General features: G+C 37.8%; 1 protein-coding gene across 1 annotated transcript; it reads left to right on the forward strand.

Annotated features, from left to right (window-relative positions):
• The first annotated feature begins 3,603 nt into the window (after nt 1–3,603).
• SLC25A16 (solute carrier family 25 member 16) lies at nt 3,604–20,193 on the forward strand. The gene is made up of 9 exons (XM_035549549.2): nt 3,604–3,771; nt 4,160–4,252; nt 6,548–6,681; nt 8,286–8,349; nt 14,110–14,231; nt 14,756–14,822; nt 15,599–15,761; nt 16,624–16,692; nt 18,472–20,193. The coding sequence occupies exons 1-9, from the start codon at nt 3,672–3,674 to the stop codon at nt 18,626–18,628; spliced, it is 969 nt and encodes a 322-aa protein (XP_035405442.1). The 5' UTR covers nt 3,604–3,671; the 3' UTR covers nt 18,629–20,193.

The raw sequence follows: 20,193 nt of genomic DNA on the forward strand, positions 1-20,193 counted from the left end.
CCAGCTCTTAGACCAGCTGTGACCTGGGAAGCTACATGCTGCACCTCTGCGGGGCTGCGCCTGCGAACCCACCTGAATGCAAGCCAGGCACTGCTAATGTCTTTGTAACACAGATAATCAGATAAATCACCCACAGAATTGTCAGTTGGCAGTATTTGAAAGAGAAGTCTTGAATAACGTGTTTAATGCAGAAACTCTTGAATTCTAATTGTGGTTTTGACAATGACTTCCTCATTTAGTCTTTCTTGGCCCTGGTTCTAGAGATAGTATCTACCTGCCTGATAGGCACTGAAAGTAAGGTAACATCTGGAATCGTACCAAACACAGACAGTTTAAGTGTTAATACTATTTTATAATACTATAATTCCCTCTTCTGCCCCAGTTTTATATAGGTCCATTGCATTTAATCTAAATATTTTTTATCAGATGTTCTTGACCTGTGGCTGACAGACTACACACAGCCTACGGAACAAATCTTCTAAGGACGGCCCCAACTTGCCACCCTCCTTTCAAAAGGGCAATTTGAGAGCAGACTGTAAACCAAATGGGGCAGTAGTTTGCCCCTATTTCCCATTTTTCTTGGGAAATCTTGGCCCGTACTTCACTACATGACTATGCATGAGCAGTATAATGCACGAGGGCAGACTAACCGTGCTGTGCCTGGCCAATAAACATAGTCTGGCAGTAAACACTATGCCTGGGAAGATACTAGCTAACTTTTCACGCACCAGCCTGGCATTTATGGGTGCTTCAAGTCTGCTGCACTTGTGCAGTAGCCTTATTAAGTGACGCTAGAGTGCAGGAAGTCTGCACCTCTTCCCTGCACTTGAAAGAAAAGTAGAGGCCAGTTTAAAGAAACTTGGCAGCACTGTGTTTGCAAGCTCAATGACTTTGGAGAATCAAATATATCTGTGCTTTAAAGACCTCACTGACAAGACACAGGTAGGGACTATAAGGCTCCTGATTGTACCAACAGGATTTAATGGCCCTGACCAGCCCCACCTGGGCCCTCCCCGTCCATGGGCCCAGCAGCTCTATTTAAGCTCAAGCCTGGGCATCTATTTCTTGTTTGAGTTATGTTATAGGTGTGGCTGTTGTCAGTCCTGGCTTTAGCCTTGTTTCCTCACTGGACCTTGTTGCTAGATAATTTTTAGACTTATCTCTAGTCCTGTTTTAGGTTTTATCTCCTATTGTTCCCGATGTACTTCTGTTAATGGACCCTAGACCTGCTTTGTCTTTTGATGTGTTAAGAGCCTGTTTCTAGTACCTAGCTCTGCGTCTCCTGCTACAGGACTGCACCCTGTTGGTGAGGATGCAGCCTGTGCTGTGGGTCAACCAAGGTTCCTGGCTCAGTTCACCTTGGGAAGCAGTATCTGTACTGTTACATGGTGCCAGAGAGCTCAAGATGCAATAGTAGCAAGGTATTAAGACTTCCCTAGATGTTTTCAGTTTGCAAGCCATGTCTTCATGGGAGAAAGAAAAAATAAAGCTTCAAATTCCTGAGTCTTGTGTGTAGAAGCTTGGGACTTATGGTGGCTTTGGATACAGGTTAGGGCAAATGAACAGCTAGACAGATATCACTTCAGGTCAGTAACCTGTAAAGACCAGAAATAAATATAAAAAAGAAAAAAAACTTACCCTAAAGCCTAGAGGTGTGATGCTTGATGAAAACTTGAATGATTGTCTCAAAACAGAGCTAGGCATGCCTGAGCATTTTAAGAGTAATGAAAATAATCTTTCTAGAAACAACTGCCATGAGAACAGCTTACCTAACTGTAGTCTTGATAGCTTGTTTAAATTGATAATTGCTTGAAACATCTTAATAAAAACAAGCATCTTTAACAGTGCAACAAAGGTGAAAAAATAGAAAGTAATGACATCTATCAACAAAATTACCTACTACCCATTTGAGTTTTTCTTCCACTTTGCAGCTATTCTCTTGAGTGTCTTGACTTCCATGTCTTCCCCTGTTGTAGAGTCAATCTGCCAGGGAAGGCTGACAGTGTCAGGTGTGAGTGTAACTTGAGTGACATTAAAAATGCTGATGACTTTTAAGGGTGGGTCATAAAAGAGATTCACCAGAAAAATCCTGCAAAGGGCATAAACATTTCAAGGTAAGAAGATGAAGTGATAGTAGTAAGAATGTTAAGATTTAAAGGTGTAAATAGAGTTTAAAAAGTTTTGGGCTAAACACAAAGTTCACTGCTGAATTTAATTGTGGTAGTGTTTCTCTGAGAAGATGTTCTGTTTAATTTTGCAATACAAGTTTCTTCCTGCTTTCCTAAAAAGTACCCAGTCATGGTGCACACTTCCCTAAATTACAAGGTCTGACAAAGTTTCTTCCTGAAATACCTCACCGCTGTCGAAAATAAGCAACAGGACATTTATGTGGTTATCAGACTTTTCAAGCTGTTTGTGAAACTCTAGAAGACTTTCAGCTGTCAGAATCATTGCAACACTTAGGTGAAAACAGTAGATAGAAGAAATTGTTTACCGTTGGGGCTGTCCAAGCAGTGCGATTGAGCCTCAGTTCCTGAGCAGAATCCCAAAAAAACACAATTGACTGTGGAAAATTGTATGAACAGTTGCTATAAACCTGGGTATTCAAATAACTTATAATAGGATAGTTGATTTTGCATTGGAGACTTCAACAGGTTGACCTGAACAAAAACTGTGGATTGCTAGTTTAGTAAATGTTAAAAGGTTTGAGTTGGCTGCTGTAAAGGGTATTTCATATTCTCCCAGCAAGGGAATTCTCTGCACATCCTTGCTATGTATTTTATTATTGGAAAAAAATGTGTATTAAAACAGCTACACCCTAAATAAGTAATGATCAAACATGTAACCAACCGAGTGCTGAAACAAACTTGTTCTTTAAGCAATGTAGTCTGTTAAAGGAAAAAAAAGTTATGTCTGTTGAATGCAGTTTGACATAAGCTGAAAGCAGAATGTTCTGAACACTTGCACCTCAGCTCAATGCATATGGGGCAGAAAGTGTAAGAAGTGTGAGTAACTACAGAAAATGTATTGAAAAGCTGACAGCATTAACTTGCTCGCTGATGTCTGGCTTCAGGTACACTCCTTGCCTGTGATGTGCATTGGCATTCATTGCATGCTAAGCTCCTGTCCTCTAAATGGTTTCTGGTAAGCCCTGTGCAGTGTATTTATCAAAGACGCTGTGGACAGCCTAAGAAGTTGCGCAACGCTCCTGATGGCTACAAATACGATGCTGGTTTTGATCGCTCTGATTCCAAGAAAGATAACTTTTTCGTTGCAGCGTCTACCTCCCTTTCTGATGCATTTCGAAACTTGAGCGTGGACGCGCTCAAGAACACGAAGCCACACTCGCAGACGGACGCTGTTTGAATGCTCGTGGTGCGGCGGGCTCGAAGCGCCGACCCAGCGGGGCACGGGGCGCGGTCTGCACCCCGCGGGGCCGTCCTCGCTGCTGCTCCCCTCTGCTGTGCTCCCCACGGGCGGGACGCGACCGCCTCTGACGCCATCTGCCTGCGCCGCAGCGCGGCCCGGCGGCCGGGGCCCGGCGCGGTGGCGGCCGCGGGGAGGGCGCGGGCGGCCCCGGCTCCTCCCTTGCACCGCAGCGGCGGCTGCTCCGAGCCGAGGCGAGCCGCCCCCCCGAGCCGAGCCGCCGCCGGCCGTGCCCGCGCTGCCTCATGGCCTCCCCGGCGGCGGCGGGCCCCGGCGCTGCCCTGCCGGCCGGTGCGGGTGCGGCGCGGCGTGACTTCTACTGGCTGCGCTCCTTCATCGCCGGAGGTGGGTCGGGGGCGAGTGCTGCCTGCCCCCGGGAGCTGTGGCGGGAGGTGGCTCCCGTGGCGGTAAGGCTCCGTCCGAGGGGTGCTTCCCTCCGGGAGTTGCGAGGGGAGGGGAGCCCTCCTTCGAGGGCAAAGACTTCGCCCAGCGCTGCGGCTTCAGCGGGTGGCGGCCCTTGTCTGCGGCGGCACGCAGACCTAGCTTAGGCAGTGAGGCTGCTGGGGTTTTGTGGCATGCTTCTAGAGGATGTCCCCCAGTTGGGGCCTTCTAGACTTACTATGTAAGTTTCCTCTCACCCACTCCGTTTGAAAATGCGTTAGGAAATCCTTTATTTAACTGCTGACTTGAAGAACTTTGGCATCCCATGGCTTTTTTTTCTCCTCTTGGAAAGGTGTCGCAGGGTGTTGTGCCAAAACAACCACTGCACCATTGGATCGAGTGAAGATTTTGCTGCAAGCTCATAACCACCATTACAAACATCTAGGTAAGATGGCTGCGGGCCTAATTTTGTTGTGAAATGCAATGTCTGTCATTTAGGTTTGTTGAGTTATTTAGTGATGAAATGGTGATAAAGGTGCTAATCAGACAGAAGGTCATTTCCGTTTGGCAGTCGCTGTGCCGTATATTGCAAGCATTTAAAAACGAAACCAACCAACCAAACCGCCCTTAAACAAGAGATGTTGAACCTGTACAATTAAGTTGCAGCGCTGGTTGACAAGTTAGAGATTGAGATGTCAGAATAATCCTCCATAAGGCGTAAGAGCTGGGGCTTGATCCTGTTCTTACTGAAGTCAGCAGGAGATTGGTAATCACAGGTTCAAAGCTTGGGATCATTTATGTAAGACCTGTCACTGCTGGTAACTGTTACTGTGTTTACTGCCAGTACCAGCCGGCAGGGCTTGTGGGAGTGGGCACTTTTCAGAGCTTGGTGGTCCTTGCAGAGGGGCTGGTGATACCATGACGGTGACCACTGAGTCCTGTCAAGCTCGTGCACTTACTCTCCTTGACAGCAGCGTGATTGATGGGAATTGAAAATAAAAGTGGACTGGTGCTTTGCAAAAGGTGCTGGTGATCTGCATTTGGCATCTGTGTTACATCATGGTGAGAGAGTCAACTCAATTGTCAGCATGTTCAGAACCGTTCGCTGTGGGGCTGTAACAGTGCCCTCTTGTGCATAATATTTGAGATATTTTGTCATATGGTCTTGAAATATATGTCCTAACTTATGTCCAGAAATTCAGATGGGTGTCCAGAAAAAAATAATCGAGTTAGTTAACATTACATGAAATGAAACTTCAAAATTTTTAACTTAAAGACTAAAGATCATGTTTTTAAGGCTGGAAAAATAAATCTTACAACAAAATTCAACGAATGTATATTAACTTTGATGTACGAAAAAGGGAAACACGAAACATGTGGCAGCTTGGTAATGCAATCACATAAGTACACATTCAAATCTTCACTCTAACAATGGAAAGCTGAAATAATTGGTTTGACTAATATTTTAAATTATTACTTTGGTTTGTACTGTGCCATAGGTGGCACTAGATAAGGCAGAGTTAAGACTAGACATAGTTAAGTTTTATATTCTTCTCCACTTAGAGAGTTAAATATGATTCTGATTGTTAGAAACGTGTCTGACTTGAATGCGTGTCCTTGTTACATGTAGGCAAAAAAAAGAAAATTATATGGATAGAATACCTGTATCTGTAGAGATCCAGTGGGTGGGTTCATCGCAGTCCTCACTAAATGTTTTTACTGTCCCTGCTCTGTGGAGTTCATGACAGCCGGATCTCAGAGCGTGTATTGAAAGAAATAAAAACTAACTCAGCATTGCAGGGTAGAGAGAAATTCTAGTCATGGCATAAATATTTTCAGAGGCACGTAGTAAGTGCAACCTCTTAAAAATAGATACACTATTGTATTCTTAGAACCCCAGAAGCTAATTAACATTTGTTTAATTTTTAAATGGAAGTTTATCATTTTGTTTTCTGCCTGCAAGTAAGGTAGAGGTGGAAGCTTCTCTCAGGTTCACCTCTTCTTAAGTAGTTGCATGTGGAAATTGTTCAACTGTTATGGTTTATTCCTTTATTTAAAATAAAAAAAATAAAAGGGAAAAAAAACAAAATGTCAACTTGATAGCAGTTGTTTATAACTAATAATATGCTTATCCTAAAGCTGTTGGTTTTGCCCTAACTTTATGTGATTTTGCATTATTTACCACCCATCAAAAGGGAGTAGGATTGCTGCATCTTTGAGACAGGAAGTGTAAAATGTTGAAGTAATGGGAGTTTTAAACTTGTTTACTTCGTTTCCTCACTAATGGCGTTTAATCTCTAATTTAGCATGTAACAACAATAGGTTGTTTGCCCATTATTTTAGATTTGTAAGGTTTTTTGTTGTTATTGTTAATTGACTTTTGAATTGAGTGAAATGCAACTCAGCAGGTTTATTTCCTTCCGTTGCTAGTCTTAGCTTTCGTGGGTAGCTATTGTCATTTACAGTAGGATTGGTGGCAGTCCAGGCAAGCATGAGGCTCGAAATACGTGAATGCAGAAGGAGGTTCGCTGAATATAGGAGGTGAGAAAGTTGGTAAAAACTTAACCTTAAACCTCTTCCTTCTGGCAATATTTTGGCATTAAAAGTGGGTTTTCCACTCTCCATAGTTAAAGGAGCTACGCGGTTGGACGTTACTTCTGTGCATACTGTCCTGTTGTACTTGCTTGAAGCTTTTTTTTTCCAGTGTAATTGTTAAATACCTCTTTTTGCATTGTGGCAGGAGTGTTTTCTACATTGTGCGCTGTCCCCAGAAAGGAAGGTTACCTTGGGCTGTATAAAGGAAACGGGGCAATGATGATTAGAATCTTTCCATATGGCGCAATTCAATTTATGGCTTTTGACCAATATAAAAAGGTAGTTGAATTTATTTTTTTCTCTTCTTTTATTTTTTCTCTTTTCATCTGGCTGCAGTGAATACAGATTTTTAAGTGATCAAAACTAACACTGAAACTTTTGTTTCTTACTAGTTAATCTGCACATCTTCCATAAGGGTGCTTAATTTTATCCAAATCTACCCATTAAAAATTTCAGGGCAACAGTGAAACTGTTTGCAGTGCTGCTTAAGCAAAAATTCCCAACAATTTTTGTTGCTTTGTATTGTTCAGTGTGTGTGGTTTTTTTTTTCATATATATGTATATAAAAAGGTAATTAAAGTCTGCTGCTAGTTATTTTGCTAAAAATAGACCTTTGTGAAGAAAGTAGGAACAAAATACAAAACATAACCTTTTTATTCTTTATTATACTGCGTTGGAATTCTTAGTAACCGATGGATGGAATAACTTTAACTTGAAAATCTGTCTGGCTATATTACTCTTATGTTTGACCTGAGAAATGACTGTCAGTGTCAGGCTGTAGATAAAAATGACCTGGAAGAGAAGATGCATATTTCAGGGGGCCCGTGTGATTTGTGTATTTCTTTCTACTCTTATGCATTTAGTCTTTCATAATAAATCCCCACAGCATGTTTTGGAAATCAGATATTAGCATAACTATGTTTTTAAGCTTATACATAGCGAAAAATACAATTTTACTGTTAGCAATGAGGAATTTCATAGTTGGAAGGTCAGATTTAGTACCCAGTGAAGTAAATTGCAGGATTTTCACTGAAGACAGCAAGATTCAAATTGTGACTTCCCTCCCAGAAGAGGAAGTTTCAGAAGGCTCACACAAAGAACTAACTGTAATGAGCTTCATATGTTCTTTTTTTGTGGTGTAATTATAAATGCTGTTGATCAAAACACTATGCTTGTTTTATATTGTGTTGAACAAAAGAGCACATGCCATGCTTTATAATGAAATGATTTGTGAATCCACAAATTTAAAGAAACCATTTAATGTCATAGCAGTTTCCTGTATCTGTTATTTGACAACAAACATTCAAGATAGTTTGGAGCAGTGTGTAAAAGGAGGAAAAAAAATCCCAAAGAAGGAATGTATGAAATAATCCCATGAATGATTCTTCATAGGAAAAACTGCTTCTTAAAACTGCTCAGTTCTTTGATACAAGTCTGAAAATTGTTTTCTAACTTCCTTGAAGGACTTAATGTAATTTAGGAAGTTCTTGTTCAAACAAATGTGTAACTTTCCAATTTTGCTCACTGTCCTTTGTACTCTGTCATGCGAAAGGGATAGTATTCAGTTTGCCTTGTTTGAACTGGATTAAAGATAACTAAATAAACAATCTAGTGTCCAAAGTAAATAGTACAAATAAGTTCAACTAATCATTCTGCCTTGTTAGAAGTATTTTAATACTTGGGTGTTTTTAATAAGAAATTGGTACCAACATAAATTTTCAAAAAACTCCTTTAACAGTAATTAAGTGGTCTGGTTTGAATTTGTAGGGTTGTAAACTTCTTATAAACAGCTACAGGGTTTGCATTAATGTGCCAGTAAATGGTGTGATGTATTTCCTTGTATTTTCTATATACAACTACTGTAAATGTTCCTTATTTTGTAGGTAATAAGGAAGCACCTTGGGATTTCAGGGCATGTGCATCGGTTAATGGCTGGATCCATGGCAGGTACGGTTTTGTACTTGCGTTTCAGACATCCTTTTTGCTGAAAAGCTAGTATATGATTAGAGGATGATTTAATGTGTTCTCAGGTCAAACTCCTGCAAATTTGTATTAAGCAAAAATACGTGTAAATGGTTATGGTAACAAATAGTTGCCTAGTTAAAACTATTTGACTAAGAGTATTCTTTAAAATATATTTGTTCCAACACTGAATTCTGTGCTAGGCTGTAAAGCACAGGTTTTATGGTTTTCCTTATGGCTTCTAAATAATGAAAAATGCAGTCTCATCAGGATGGAGAGTAAAGATGCAGGTTTTTGTAGAATTGGCTCATCAGCCTGTCTGCCATTGCTACTAGGTTGAAAATAAGCCGAGAAATAGAGGGAAATGCAGCTGCTTAAATGGGTGGATTCTTTGGATTTCCCAGAAATGTTTATATGTTCAACGTGCAGTGTAGGATTGTCATAATACCCCTTACAGCATATATGTCAACAATAAAAATAATCAGTTATCAATTAGTGCAATAACAGTAGGAAAAATAACCACTTGTAACTGCCAGTATATAATATGGTTGTACAAGTCCATTTTTCTTTTGCTGGTCATTCAGCCAAATGTAGCTAAGAATAAAAACAGGGGAAGGTAAGTAATAGCGGACAGATTTTTAATCGAGGTGTTTTTTCATGTGTGTTTTTACATTGTAAAAGAGGCTTAATACAGTCTATTGACAGTCCTTAACTAGTTGCAATGTATTAATATGTAGTTTCTTTTTTTTTTTTAAAGGATGAGTTATGCTAACTTCAGTTAAACTAGGAAGACTTTATGAAAGCATTTTGGTTTTGCATGCCATCTGAGAAAAGGGAAAGATATGTTCCAGAAGTTGGCTGGCTTTTTGTCTAAAAGAAGTGGAAAAAAAATATATAAAAATATATATATATATATATATATATATATATTATTTTTTTTCTGGCTTTAACTGCGTTAAAAAATATTTTTCCCCAAAGTTCTTTATTATTAGTTTTTTCAGGAGTCTTGTCAGAGACCAGGGACCTGACTTGTGAGACACTGTAAAAAACTTTGAATAATCGGTTAACTCTGTCAGTGTTGGACATGCTGAAATTCTTTGTGTAGATAAATTAATAGCATCTGACATAGTTTTAAGTATCCGTGTAGTTAAATGTCTTGTGTAGTTAGAGTAACAGAAATATGATGAATATACAGAGGATATATCTGGAAACCCTGATCAAATGAAATGCTTGGCGTGGTGCATTTAAGTACAATACACTCAATAGTCTGGTATTGAGAACCCCAAAACTGAGTAGATGAGCTGGACTTAGGTGTGCAGTGAAATGAGTATAACACACAAGTATGGTAGTAGTGTAACGTTTGGGGAGTTCTAATATTTGTTTATTAGGTTGCATTAATATTAGATAAGAGGGGAGGGTTTGTATTGAGCGTGCCAAGAAGATACGAGGAGGAAGGAGGCACAGAGTCTGGAGTGTTAGAAGTTCTCTAGAATTGCAAACAAAAAGAAAGAAGACTCTTAAAAGCAATTGGCAATATTTCTGGCTTTAACTCCCATGGCTTAGTCTCTTCCTGGCACCAATAAAGGGATATAATCCTCTTTTTTTCTACGTTTAAATGAGTGAAGGAGACAGTGAGCTGCATGCACCTCAATGTTAATGGAGAGCGGTCTTCCTAGAACATAGTGTTATGCAGTTGAAAATGGCTAGCCCTTGGTTCCTATTCCTTTTTGTCCCTTCTGTGCCATCAGACCACACAGCTGTCTGCATTCACTTCAGTGTGTGGTACAGATACTTAAATCTTGCTTATGTCAGTGTTTCCAACAGTACTAACAGTCAACAGACCTGAAATCAGCTTCAAAACGGTGGGAACCTTTTGAGTAGCTTTTGTAACTGATAAACGGGATCAAAGGCATATCCACAGGGAAAAGCAAGGCAATGAGGATGGGGGCAGTGGAGTGAGAGAAAAGAAAAACCTATTGTAATGCATGTATTTAAGGAGGTTGAGTTAAAGTTACTGTGGAAACTTCAACTCTGAATTTCCTGGACCTTGTGTGATTCAAATTTCAGCTGTAACACCTCATTAACAGATAAATGGCTTATAATTTTTTTATTTTTTTTTTTTAGAAAAGACAGAGCTGGGGAGAGGATTGAGAAATCATAGGTGTTAGTGGGGTTTAGGAAACAAAATAACACCTGTATTACAGAATGACTGTGCAAATCTAAATATTTTTCATTTTTCTTACTGACAAATCTGACTTAAAACAGAAATGTGTATTTCCTCCCCTGCCCTTGATTAACTCAAAAAAAAAAAAAAAAAAAAAAGCAAAGTGCTGAAATAGACTGGATGTTAACAGAATAAACACAAGTTCTGTGAAACTAATAGAGAAAGAAAGCATGGTGGCAGTTTGTTTATTTTTACTAAAAGTGATTGGAAAACAGTATGGGGGTAGGAGGGTACTGCTATCTCAATTTTAAATAGTATCTACCTAACAGTTATCTAATTGAGTCAACATTTAAAAAGAATCAGTGCTGTTTACTTCTTCAGGTGCCATTTAGAAAGAAATACAGTTATGTATTAAAGGCCTAGACATACTTGTAAATTATAGACATATAATTAAAGGCCTAGACATAACTTGTAAATTATCCAGTTCTTTAACCAGTCTGATGCATGTTCTTTGTCATCAGCTGTGTCTCTCTTTGTATAGTTCCCAAAGCTTGTTTTTTTTCAGAAGATGCCTCCTTGATAAATTAATCTACTTTATGCTAGTGAAGGAGTATGTTTCCTTGCAGGCTGTGACTTGCGTGTATCGTTTTCCGAAACGTATATCTCTGAATAACCTGGTAGTACTAATTTAGTCTATGTAGTTTTTGATATAGTACAAAGAGCATGATGTAGAAATCAGATAAAACATGTACATCAGGTATGTTTGCAGTACCTGATCTTTGTAAACGTATTTCACTTCGTTCTTGTTTTAGATATGTTTAGTTTTGATTTTCAGAGAAAGAAAGAAAATTACTAAGAATGGAGGAATAGTAGGGAAATTGGGAGACAGTTCAATACCTATTCAGCTAAACTCATTGACAACTTCGAAAGCTTGGACGGCCTAATTCTTGTGCTTCGTTTATGCTGAGTCTCAGTAAAAGTCTGTGTAACCCAGTATCTTGTCCCCAAGAGTGGTCAGAGGTGCTTGAAGAAAAATTGATAAGTGAAAAATGATCTTTCCCTGACAGTTCCTTGACTTTGGTGGGGTAGGTACTTCTGAGTCAGCATTTGTAATGAAAAAGTTGCTGTATTTGAAGAAGTGGTACCTTACAGGAGGGAAGAACTACATCTGCCTTATTACGATTATTTCAGATAAGATGCTGGGATTTGCCATAGGTATCTCTGAACTGGGGAGAGACTTCCAGTTCTGTCCTGTTGAACCAACCATAGTGGAGATTTCTGTCTCAAGTTAGTTGAAAAAGACGACTTCCTCAGGACAGGGAATCAGTCTTAAGGTGTTGTGGTCCATCTTCTGATAACTCATAGCATTTAGGGAGTAGAGATGAGATTAGTATTCTTGTTGACTTTCTCAAAATGGCTTTCAGTGTCCCAATGCTGGCCACCGTTCCTCCCAGAAAAGATAGTGTCTCTTCTGACAGAGAAAATCTTGATCCTTCCCCAATATACGTTTTGCTCATATGAACAGTAAGCAGTAACATGCTTCTCCAAGTTCCTTCAGGAAAGCATATTTTGTGGTTTTATCATCCATTAATGTTGGACATCCTTTTTTTTTTTTTTTCCTGTTTCCAGAATTCATGGCTAGAGGATTCTAAGATAAAGTCAAAAATGGGTCCTATTTAAAACTGTACTACATAGTTTCTTTCAGTCCCCTCTGATTTTTTTTTTCTTGAATTGTGCTGGTTTTGGACTTCTTGTCGACTACTTACTGCATTCATCAAACTTTGGGTTGCTCTGTTTGCTAGTCTTCGTACAGAGGATATTCCTGGATACTTAGTGCATGAGTGGAATGAGAATGGGGATAAGTTTGCCCATGTTCTGCATTACGATAACTTTCCTGTGAACTCTAAAGCTCTGTAAAAGTTTTGCTCTTTTTTTCCCCCTTTTTTTGAAACTGCTTGAATTCATCCATTTTACAATATGTCTGGATGTCTTGGGCAATCCATTAGGAAAAGGCTGCAGTCTGAGGGATTGCATTTAATAATGTAGGTCAGTGGAAACAGTTCTAAAATTGCTTTGGTGTTATACAGCTTCCAACTTTTGAACCCTAGGGGTGAAACTGCATCAAAAATCAATGACAGATGTCTGCTTTTTGTTCAGAGGAATAGTTCAAAATATCTGAAAGAGGTGTTTTTGTCTTTTAAAATAAAAGCTACAGGAAGACACAAACTTTGCTCTCAGTTGACAGCTGACCAGTGTCAGCTTTTTGGGTAGCCTTCTCATGCTGTTAATTTTTTTTGTCCATTCCCATCTAACACTGGTATTTTATGTCAGATAATTCAGCTAACTGAAGTTGATTTTTGTCTCTCCAGACATAAGTTATAGAGATCTTTGCTGGAACTGACTGACGGTTTTTGCTTGTTTCACTTTCGTCTCTTCCCTCTTGTGGCTTTCTCTTCCTCTTAGGGAAGAGGGAGAAAATGATGCACCTACAAAAGAGAGATCATTAACAAAGTATTAAAACTTAGGAGGAACTGGCAATTTCCTGCCAGTGTTCCAAAGTGTGCCCATCTTCTGTAGGATCAATTTTAAGGGTGATCTTTAGATAAAGAAGAGCGGTTGCTAGGAAGCAGAATAGGCTTTTGCTTTCTTCTTCTCCTTCTCCCAGTATTTTTTTTTTTTTAAGAGCCAGTGGTACACCACCAGAAAATAATCTGATGAGTAAGCAGATTTTAGTAAGCAGTTTTAACCATCCCCTCCAAATAATTTGTCAGAAACTGAGTGGTTTACCTCAAAGCCTAGTGGTAGAAAGGAATTTATTATTAAGGTAACTGTTACAGAAGTTACTCTTTGTACTGAAGGTCTGTTTCCAAAATGACAAGTTGGTCGGTTATCTATATAGTTTTGAAGTAGGATTCATCCAGTTATGAGCTAAGATTTTTTTCTTTTTAGCATCTTGTTAAGTCTTGAAATAGTTTTTTTGGTCAAAGTTTTAAAACAGAAGTGCTGGTATAACAGGAACTATAAAAATGCAGTAATGCAACACAGTTCAGTGCTCTTCATTAGTAGGCTCCTGACTTTATTTTAAATGTCATTAGAATATGTTCAGTATTTTCAGATGCAGTAGGTAAATGAATGTATCTCCATCCAGTAATCACATCTGAATTCTGACAACTCTTTGGTAATTAAACATATAAATGGTGCTATGTAGTAGGTAACGTAGGATTAGATTTTGTGGTTGCAGTCCAGTAAAGGCCGAGGCACTTGATTAAGCTGATGCTTATGAGCCACGGTGAAGATCACTCATGTGAATACAGTTAGGCCCGTAAATCTTTGGAGAATCAAGGTGGATGTGTGCAGCTTCAGTGAACATCGAGTATAAATATAAATGCCTTGTGTGTTGCTGAGGTTGCTATTTGCTGAATATAAGTGATAAAATTTTAGGTGCTTCTTTAACAAAATAATTTATATATGCTATTATATGCACTGCTACAAATGGAAATTCTAATTTTCAAAATAATCCTAGATCCAGATAAGGTGTAGGTGAGTTTTGTTTGCTTGTTTTGTTTTTGTTTTTAATAAAGGTATTACAGCAGTGATTTGTACTTACCCTCTTGATATGGTTAGAGTTCGTCTGGCATTCCAAGTAAAAGGGGAACACAAGTACATGGGAATTATCCATGCATTCAAGATGATTTACACAAAGGTATTTTTTCTTTTAATCTTCAGTCCTGTCAAAGCAAAATATGCTCCTTAAATTATGTTGCACTGCATTGAAGTTGTGACCTGGTGGAAAATAACATGAGTTCATTGCGTGCACATTGAACTTAATGTAAAAAGTTATCTGGATGCTTCCTTCTACTTCGGCTGCTAAGATGTAGCTAAGGCTTGTATAAGTGGGAGGTAAAAACAAACAGCAGAGAGAAGTTGGTTTTCAAGAACTTATAGTAACGATTCCAAAAAAATTGGGGAGGAGGGATATGTATAATGCAGAAATGTCTCCTAGGTTATGATGTTGGATATAGATTCTTCATTTTCCCTTCTTCATTTATGGAGTCAGCAGTTGCCCCCTCAATTCTTCAAGCACAAGAAACGGCACTTGCTGTTAGCTCCTTGTTGCTAAATGATGCTAGTCAGATTGCTGTTGTGCAAATCTGTATGAACAGATGTGTAGCTTAAGACGTTTGTCGTATTTCTTGCCACAAACATCCATGTATTTTTCTTTCAAAGGAAGGTGGTTTTAGTGGGTTCTACAGAGGGCTGATGCCAACTGTTGTAGGAATGGCTCCGTACGCTGGTAAGTTAAAAACAGAACACAGCAATCCTTCAGCATTTTTATGTGCTGCTAAATTTGCTTGATATATTCGCACAACTACTTAATTAGCTTCTGTTAAAATCGAGGATGTTTTACTGAATGGAGAGGGGAGGCCACTGGAAGCATTTGTAGTTTTTTATCTAAATTGATCAATGTGTATTAAAACATCTTCAGCAGGCAAAGCCTAGCTTTCCAGAGACTTGGAGTTGAGAGGCAAAGAGGCAAAGCAGTTGTTCTCTTTCTCTTCTGCTTCCCAGTCTTGTCATAAGAAAGCGTGTAGGTTCTCTCTCAAACAGGTAAATCCACGAGAGGGCAGAGGTGGAGGCTTAGAGGCTCTCTGTTGGCTCCATCTCCTGGTGACTTTTGTAAAAATACTTAGCCAAGCTGAAGTAGGTGGCATGAGATGGAGAAACAGCAGAACTACCTACCTAAACTACACTCACCTCTAGATGATAAGTGTTTTCCAGTTAAATAGATCTTAGGGGGTTACTCTTAACAGCAATTCAGTAATTTAAAAGCTGTGGTCTAGCTTATTTAAAGCATTCTTTTAACATTAATTATAAACGTTAATTTGGACAGAAGTTACTCTAAAACTTAAAGTATTATTTGTCAATTCTATTTCTTTCTGCATAAGAAAACTTCTGATAGGATTGGAAAATAGTTTAATTTTGTAATTGCAGCTTTTGTTTATGACGATGATACATACATCCAATTCTTTGCTCTTTCGTGAAAGTACATAAAATTAAATTTCCTTTTAGGTTTTTCATTTTTTACCTTTGGTACCTTAAAGAGCATTGGACTTGCTCAAGCACCTAACTTGCTTGGACGGCCTTCCTTAGATAATCCCGATGTCTTAGTTTTGAAAACACATGTAAATCTGCTGTGTGGTGGCATAGCTGGAGCAATAGCTCAGACGATATCGTAAGTTTGGGTATTGTTTGTTTTTTGCTGTATAGCTGTTTGTTATAGAAAAAGTGTTTTATCTGAGAATGAGTTTTTTATGAGTCTAGTTGGTAGTAAGGATTTTTAATCAGACACACTGCAACTATATTGTTTCACTTAGTAAACATCTATTTAATTCTCAGGGGGGTTAAAGATAAATGCATTGAGTCAAATTCAGACAAAACTAAAATCTGGACTGTGAACATCATTTGCAGAATTTTATTATTCCAATTTACTTCTAAAATTATGTAACCTGCAAAGCCATAGAATTTACAATATCTTAGACTTTTCTTTTGTTGTTTGGCATTACCTTATTATTACTTTGCCTCTTTTCTTCCATTCTCATGCTGTCCTTGTTATATTTTCTTTTGGCCATAAACCAAGTGAATTTGATAGACCTGTGTGGCATCAAAAATCACTGCATTACAAATGTCACAAATACATTTTTTATTAATCTTTAAACTGTTAATTTTATTTTTGATTCAGGTGTCTTCTCCCTCCAGCGTTTTACAGGCTGTTTTATATTCTCATCTGATCTTCATGTGTCTTCCTTACTCATGCCAAATGGAATACCTTAAGGGATCTGATTTGCTGGTTTTGATTGTATAGGGAAGTCTCCCTTTTTGGAGAACTTTCAGCTGTGTTGAGAATCTAAGCCGGATTCCTGACTCACTGAAAAGGGAGCTTGGAGGTTGCACGTGGACTTCTGTATTCTTTTTGTTTGTTTAAAAAAACAAAACAAACAAACAAACAAAAACAAAACAAAAAAAAACACAACACAGTATTCTCATGTAGTCATCACGCATCTGGTTGAACTGCTCTTCAAATATCTCCTCTGTAGATATCCTCTCGATGTAACTCGCAGGCGAATGCAGTTAGGAGCGGTTCTTCCAGATTCTGACAAGTGCCTGTAAGTATTTTCTTTTCACCTTCAGGAACTGAGTTCCGAGATGTCTGAGCAATGTTAAATTCTTAGTTTAATTTTTTTTTTAAATAAGTTATTGTGGTGTTGATTTCATTATGCTTTTAATCAAATATGTTGTTTCCACACAGTTGGGCAAAAGCTGGGGTTAAAAAAATAAAAATCACATACACTTTATGTTTTTACTAATACTGTGTTTGTATTAATAGATACATATTTCATATTTTAACTCAACTAACTCATCCTTAGTATCCTTAGTATCCCTGAGAGACCGTCTACTTCTCCTGAAATGAGTTGTCTCAAGGCATTTCTTTAATGGTGCAGAATCTGTTCCAAAAGTTGATGTTAAATAATATTGTTCTATTTGACCTGCTTTATTGACTTCACTTACAGTAATGTCACATGCACTGATTGTAGTTGGGGTTCCTGCAGGTTTTTTAGTCATATGCTTCAGTCCAATAGAGGTGGAAGTACCATAATATCCTTAAAATCATACTGTTAAGTCAATTGTCATCTTGAAAAACATTCTGAGTTTCATATTCCCCTAAACAAATTCAACTCCAGGAAAGTTTTATCTTGGCTACTTCACATTTTGTGGAATTGTGTGTATCTGAGTCCAGTGTGAGCCACCTGCTTGGTGAGTTGGATCTTACAAGCAGTAGTCTCAGTGAGCTTTCATAAATACCTTAGAGGTTGCTTACTATGGAAGTTGCTGTTTTGTTTTTCATTAACTGCAAAAGTTTTTGGTTTTCTTTGATTATTTTTACTCCAGATACTATTAAAATAAAAATGTGTTACTTTTCCTTGAGCTTTTGCTTCCTGCGTTTGTGAGAATTAATGCTTTTACAATTAGGTTTCCCAGTTTAACAATTGTGTTGTGACTGTGTTTGGAGAGAGCTGTACCCTGAAGTATAGTAGACAAATGTCTTTAGAGGACAGGAGGATAAAACAAGAAAATTACTGAAATTCTGAGGCACACTGAAGATGCTCTCAAAGAGTAATGTCTTTAATAGCTTGGAGTGTTGAGCACCTTACAGGTTTTCACTCGAGGGCTTTGCATTGTAATGTCTTTACTCAGTTTCAATATAGCTATGTGAGGAAAATCTTTCTCCTTGCATACCTTCTGCAAATTCTGCTTCTAATAAGGTCAAACATTATACTTAACACGCATTAGTGTCTCTCTCTTGAGAGAAAAGAGGTCTTTGCTTGGGGTGAGGAGGCTACACGCACGCAAGATGTAGAATACAGGGCTAAACAAGCTTTATGTGTAGAACTTTAGGAGGACAGGTATGATCCTGTGCTTAAAGAAAGAGAATGGAATGCAAAACCTAAATACTGATCTTTAATGCAAGAAGTGTGCATTGGGCAAAGTATATTGTTTTTGTTACTCTGTATTTACATTGGTAAGACAGAAATGGTGCTTCTTAACTGCCTCCTGCCAGATAGAAAACAATGTGTGGCCATTCTGGTGTAAAATTTCTTACTATATCTGTTAGGGCAGATTATTTTCAGACTGAAGTGTCTTGAGATGGGATTGCACTGTCCTCTTTCCGATTTCCAGCCTTTGTGTGCAAATGTCTTGCAGAAATTCAGACTGTCTTCTGAGTCCTGAAAGGACTGTCATATTCTGCTTTATGGAGTCACTTTTTTTTTTTTTTACGATAGATCTCTTAAGAATCAAGTAAAAGAAGTGTCTTGTGTTTAAGAAAGTGATTTTGACTGTTGAATGCATATACTCAATAATGATTCAAGTTCTTATTTTTCCAGTACAATGGTGCAGACACTGAAATATGTCTATCAACAACATGGAATACGAAGAGGATTATACCGTGGTCTATCGCTAAATTATATTCGTTGTATTCCTTCCCAGGCAGTGGCTTTTACCACATATGAACTTATGAAACAATTCTTGCACCTCAACTAAATTTTTTGAAGCTTTAAGATAAAAGTACACTATCAGTCCTCAAGTTATATTGGTGAATAAATTACTTGAAGTTGAATATATGATACTGTGGAACTGCTGTTGTCTGACAATTTTATTTGCCAAAATGTAGTTAATTTTCTGGAATAAAACCAGGAGACAGATCATAATAAGTATTAGTTAGCTATAAAGATTTTTTGCACTTGATCTTGTAGCCTTCATTAGATTAATGTTAAGAATTACACAGTTTTAAAATTACACCCACATTTTATATGGGTTTCAAGCTGTTAGCTATTTAGCTTTATCACCATTCCAGGAGTTATATACATGATTGTATTGCTTTTTAAGCTAATAGTTAGACATCTGTTCTTCTTTAAAATTTAAAATGACTAAACTAATTTGAATAAAATGTAATGATTTTTATATTCAACTACTTGCCAGCTCTGCAGAAGCTAAACTCAGTAGACCACAACTTTACAATCTTTTCTTTTTTTTTTTCCTTTTGTACAAATTTTCTGTATGGTAAGAACAATGCACATATCTTCAGATAGGTACATATGAAAGTCCTTTCAGACATTTCAATAAATTATGACACGAAGTGTTGAACATTATTTGTAATCTTGCAATTCAGAAAACAGTTTATTTGCATGCATTCTATTCTAAAAAGAAAATGCTCTATCTACACAAAGAAAAGCAGGGGGAACTTGTACAGTGACAAGTGCTAGAAAAGATCTTAAGGCAGTTAGTATGGGCCTAATCTTGCAAAGCATTATGTACCTTTTCTGTGGAGCTTAATGTTCTCAATTTAGTTTATCGAAGGCTGTAAGTATATTAGGTACTTGACAGTAATGGCTTTTGTAAACAGGTTTGTCCCTACCTTAAAACATGGTGACAAACATGAGTGCATGCTGCTGCGTTTACTGATTTAGGCATCTGGACCATATTCAACCTCTTGGGGAGGATGTGGGGAGGAATAAATGAAGATTGTATTGGGAATCTGTAGATGTGTGTATGTATTGTTTCTAAAATATGATATGCAATAGACTATTACATTTTTCTCCTCGTACAATTCCTTTTGTAGAAGGAATTGTTTTCCACATTTGTTAATATATAATTTGCATTGGTACTTTTGATTTTATTCACTTGATTCAGGAAACTGTAAAGCATTTGCTTAAAGTGATGTAAATTATTTATTTATTGTAAATATTTTAGCAGTGTCCTTTAAGAATTGGTAATGGTTTTGTTAAATGAACTGGTTGATGATACAATGAATTTGCTTAATTTTGACAAATTTGACAAGCTGGATTTTGAGTTATATATCCCAAACCAACTTTTATGGCTCATTTTTTTCCCGGTTTTCTTAAAAGTATGTATTTCTTTGATATTTAACAATACAGTTATGGACAGAGAACAAGATGTATTTGAATTTATTTTATTAAAAATTTTGGAGTAATATTTGTGTGATTTTGTGTGTTGCAGCAAAAAAAAGGTTTCTGAAATTGCCTGAATGTTTCTCCTTGTAGTTAAACCTGCATAAAATTGTCATTCTTAATTAAAAGAGACAACAA

The sequence above is a fragment of the Cygnus atratus genome, chromosome 7 (assembly GCF_013377495.2).
Source record: "Cygnus atratus isolate AKBS03 ecotype Queensland, Australia chromosome 7, CAtr_DNAZoo_HiC_assembly, whole genome shotgun sequence".
Lineage (NCBI taxonomy): Eukaryota > Metazoa > Chordata > Aves > Anseriformes > Anatidae > Cygnus > Cygnus atratus.

Coding starts and splice junctions, on each gene's coding strand:
- SLC25A16 (XM_035549549.2), top strand. CDS start 3,672: ATGGCCTCCCCGGCGGCGGCGGGCCCCGGCGCTGCCCTGCCGGCCGGT. Junction 8,350..14,109: donor AATGGCTGGATCCATGGCAG/GTACGGTTTTGT, acceptor TTTTTAATAAAG/GTATTACAGCAGTGATTTGT. Junction 15,762..16,623: donor GCAATAGCTCAGACGATATC/GTAAGTTTGGGT, acceptor TCTCCTCTGTAG/ATATCCTCTCGATGTAACTC.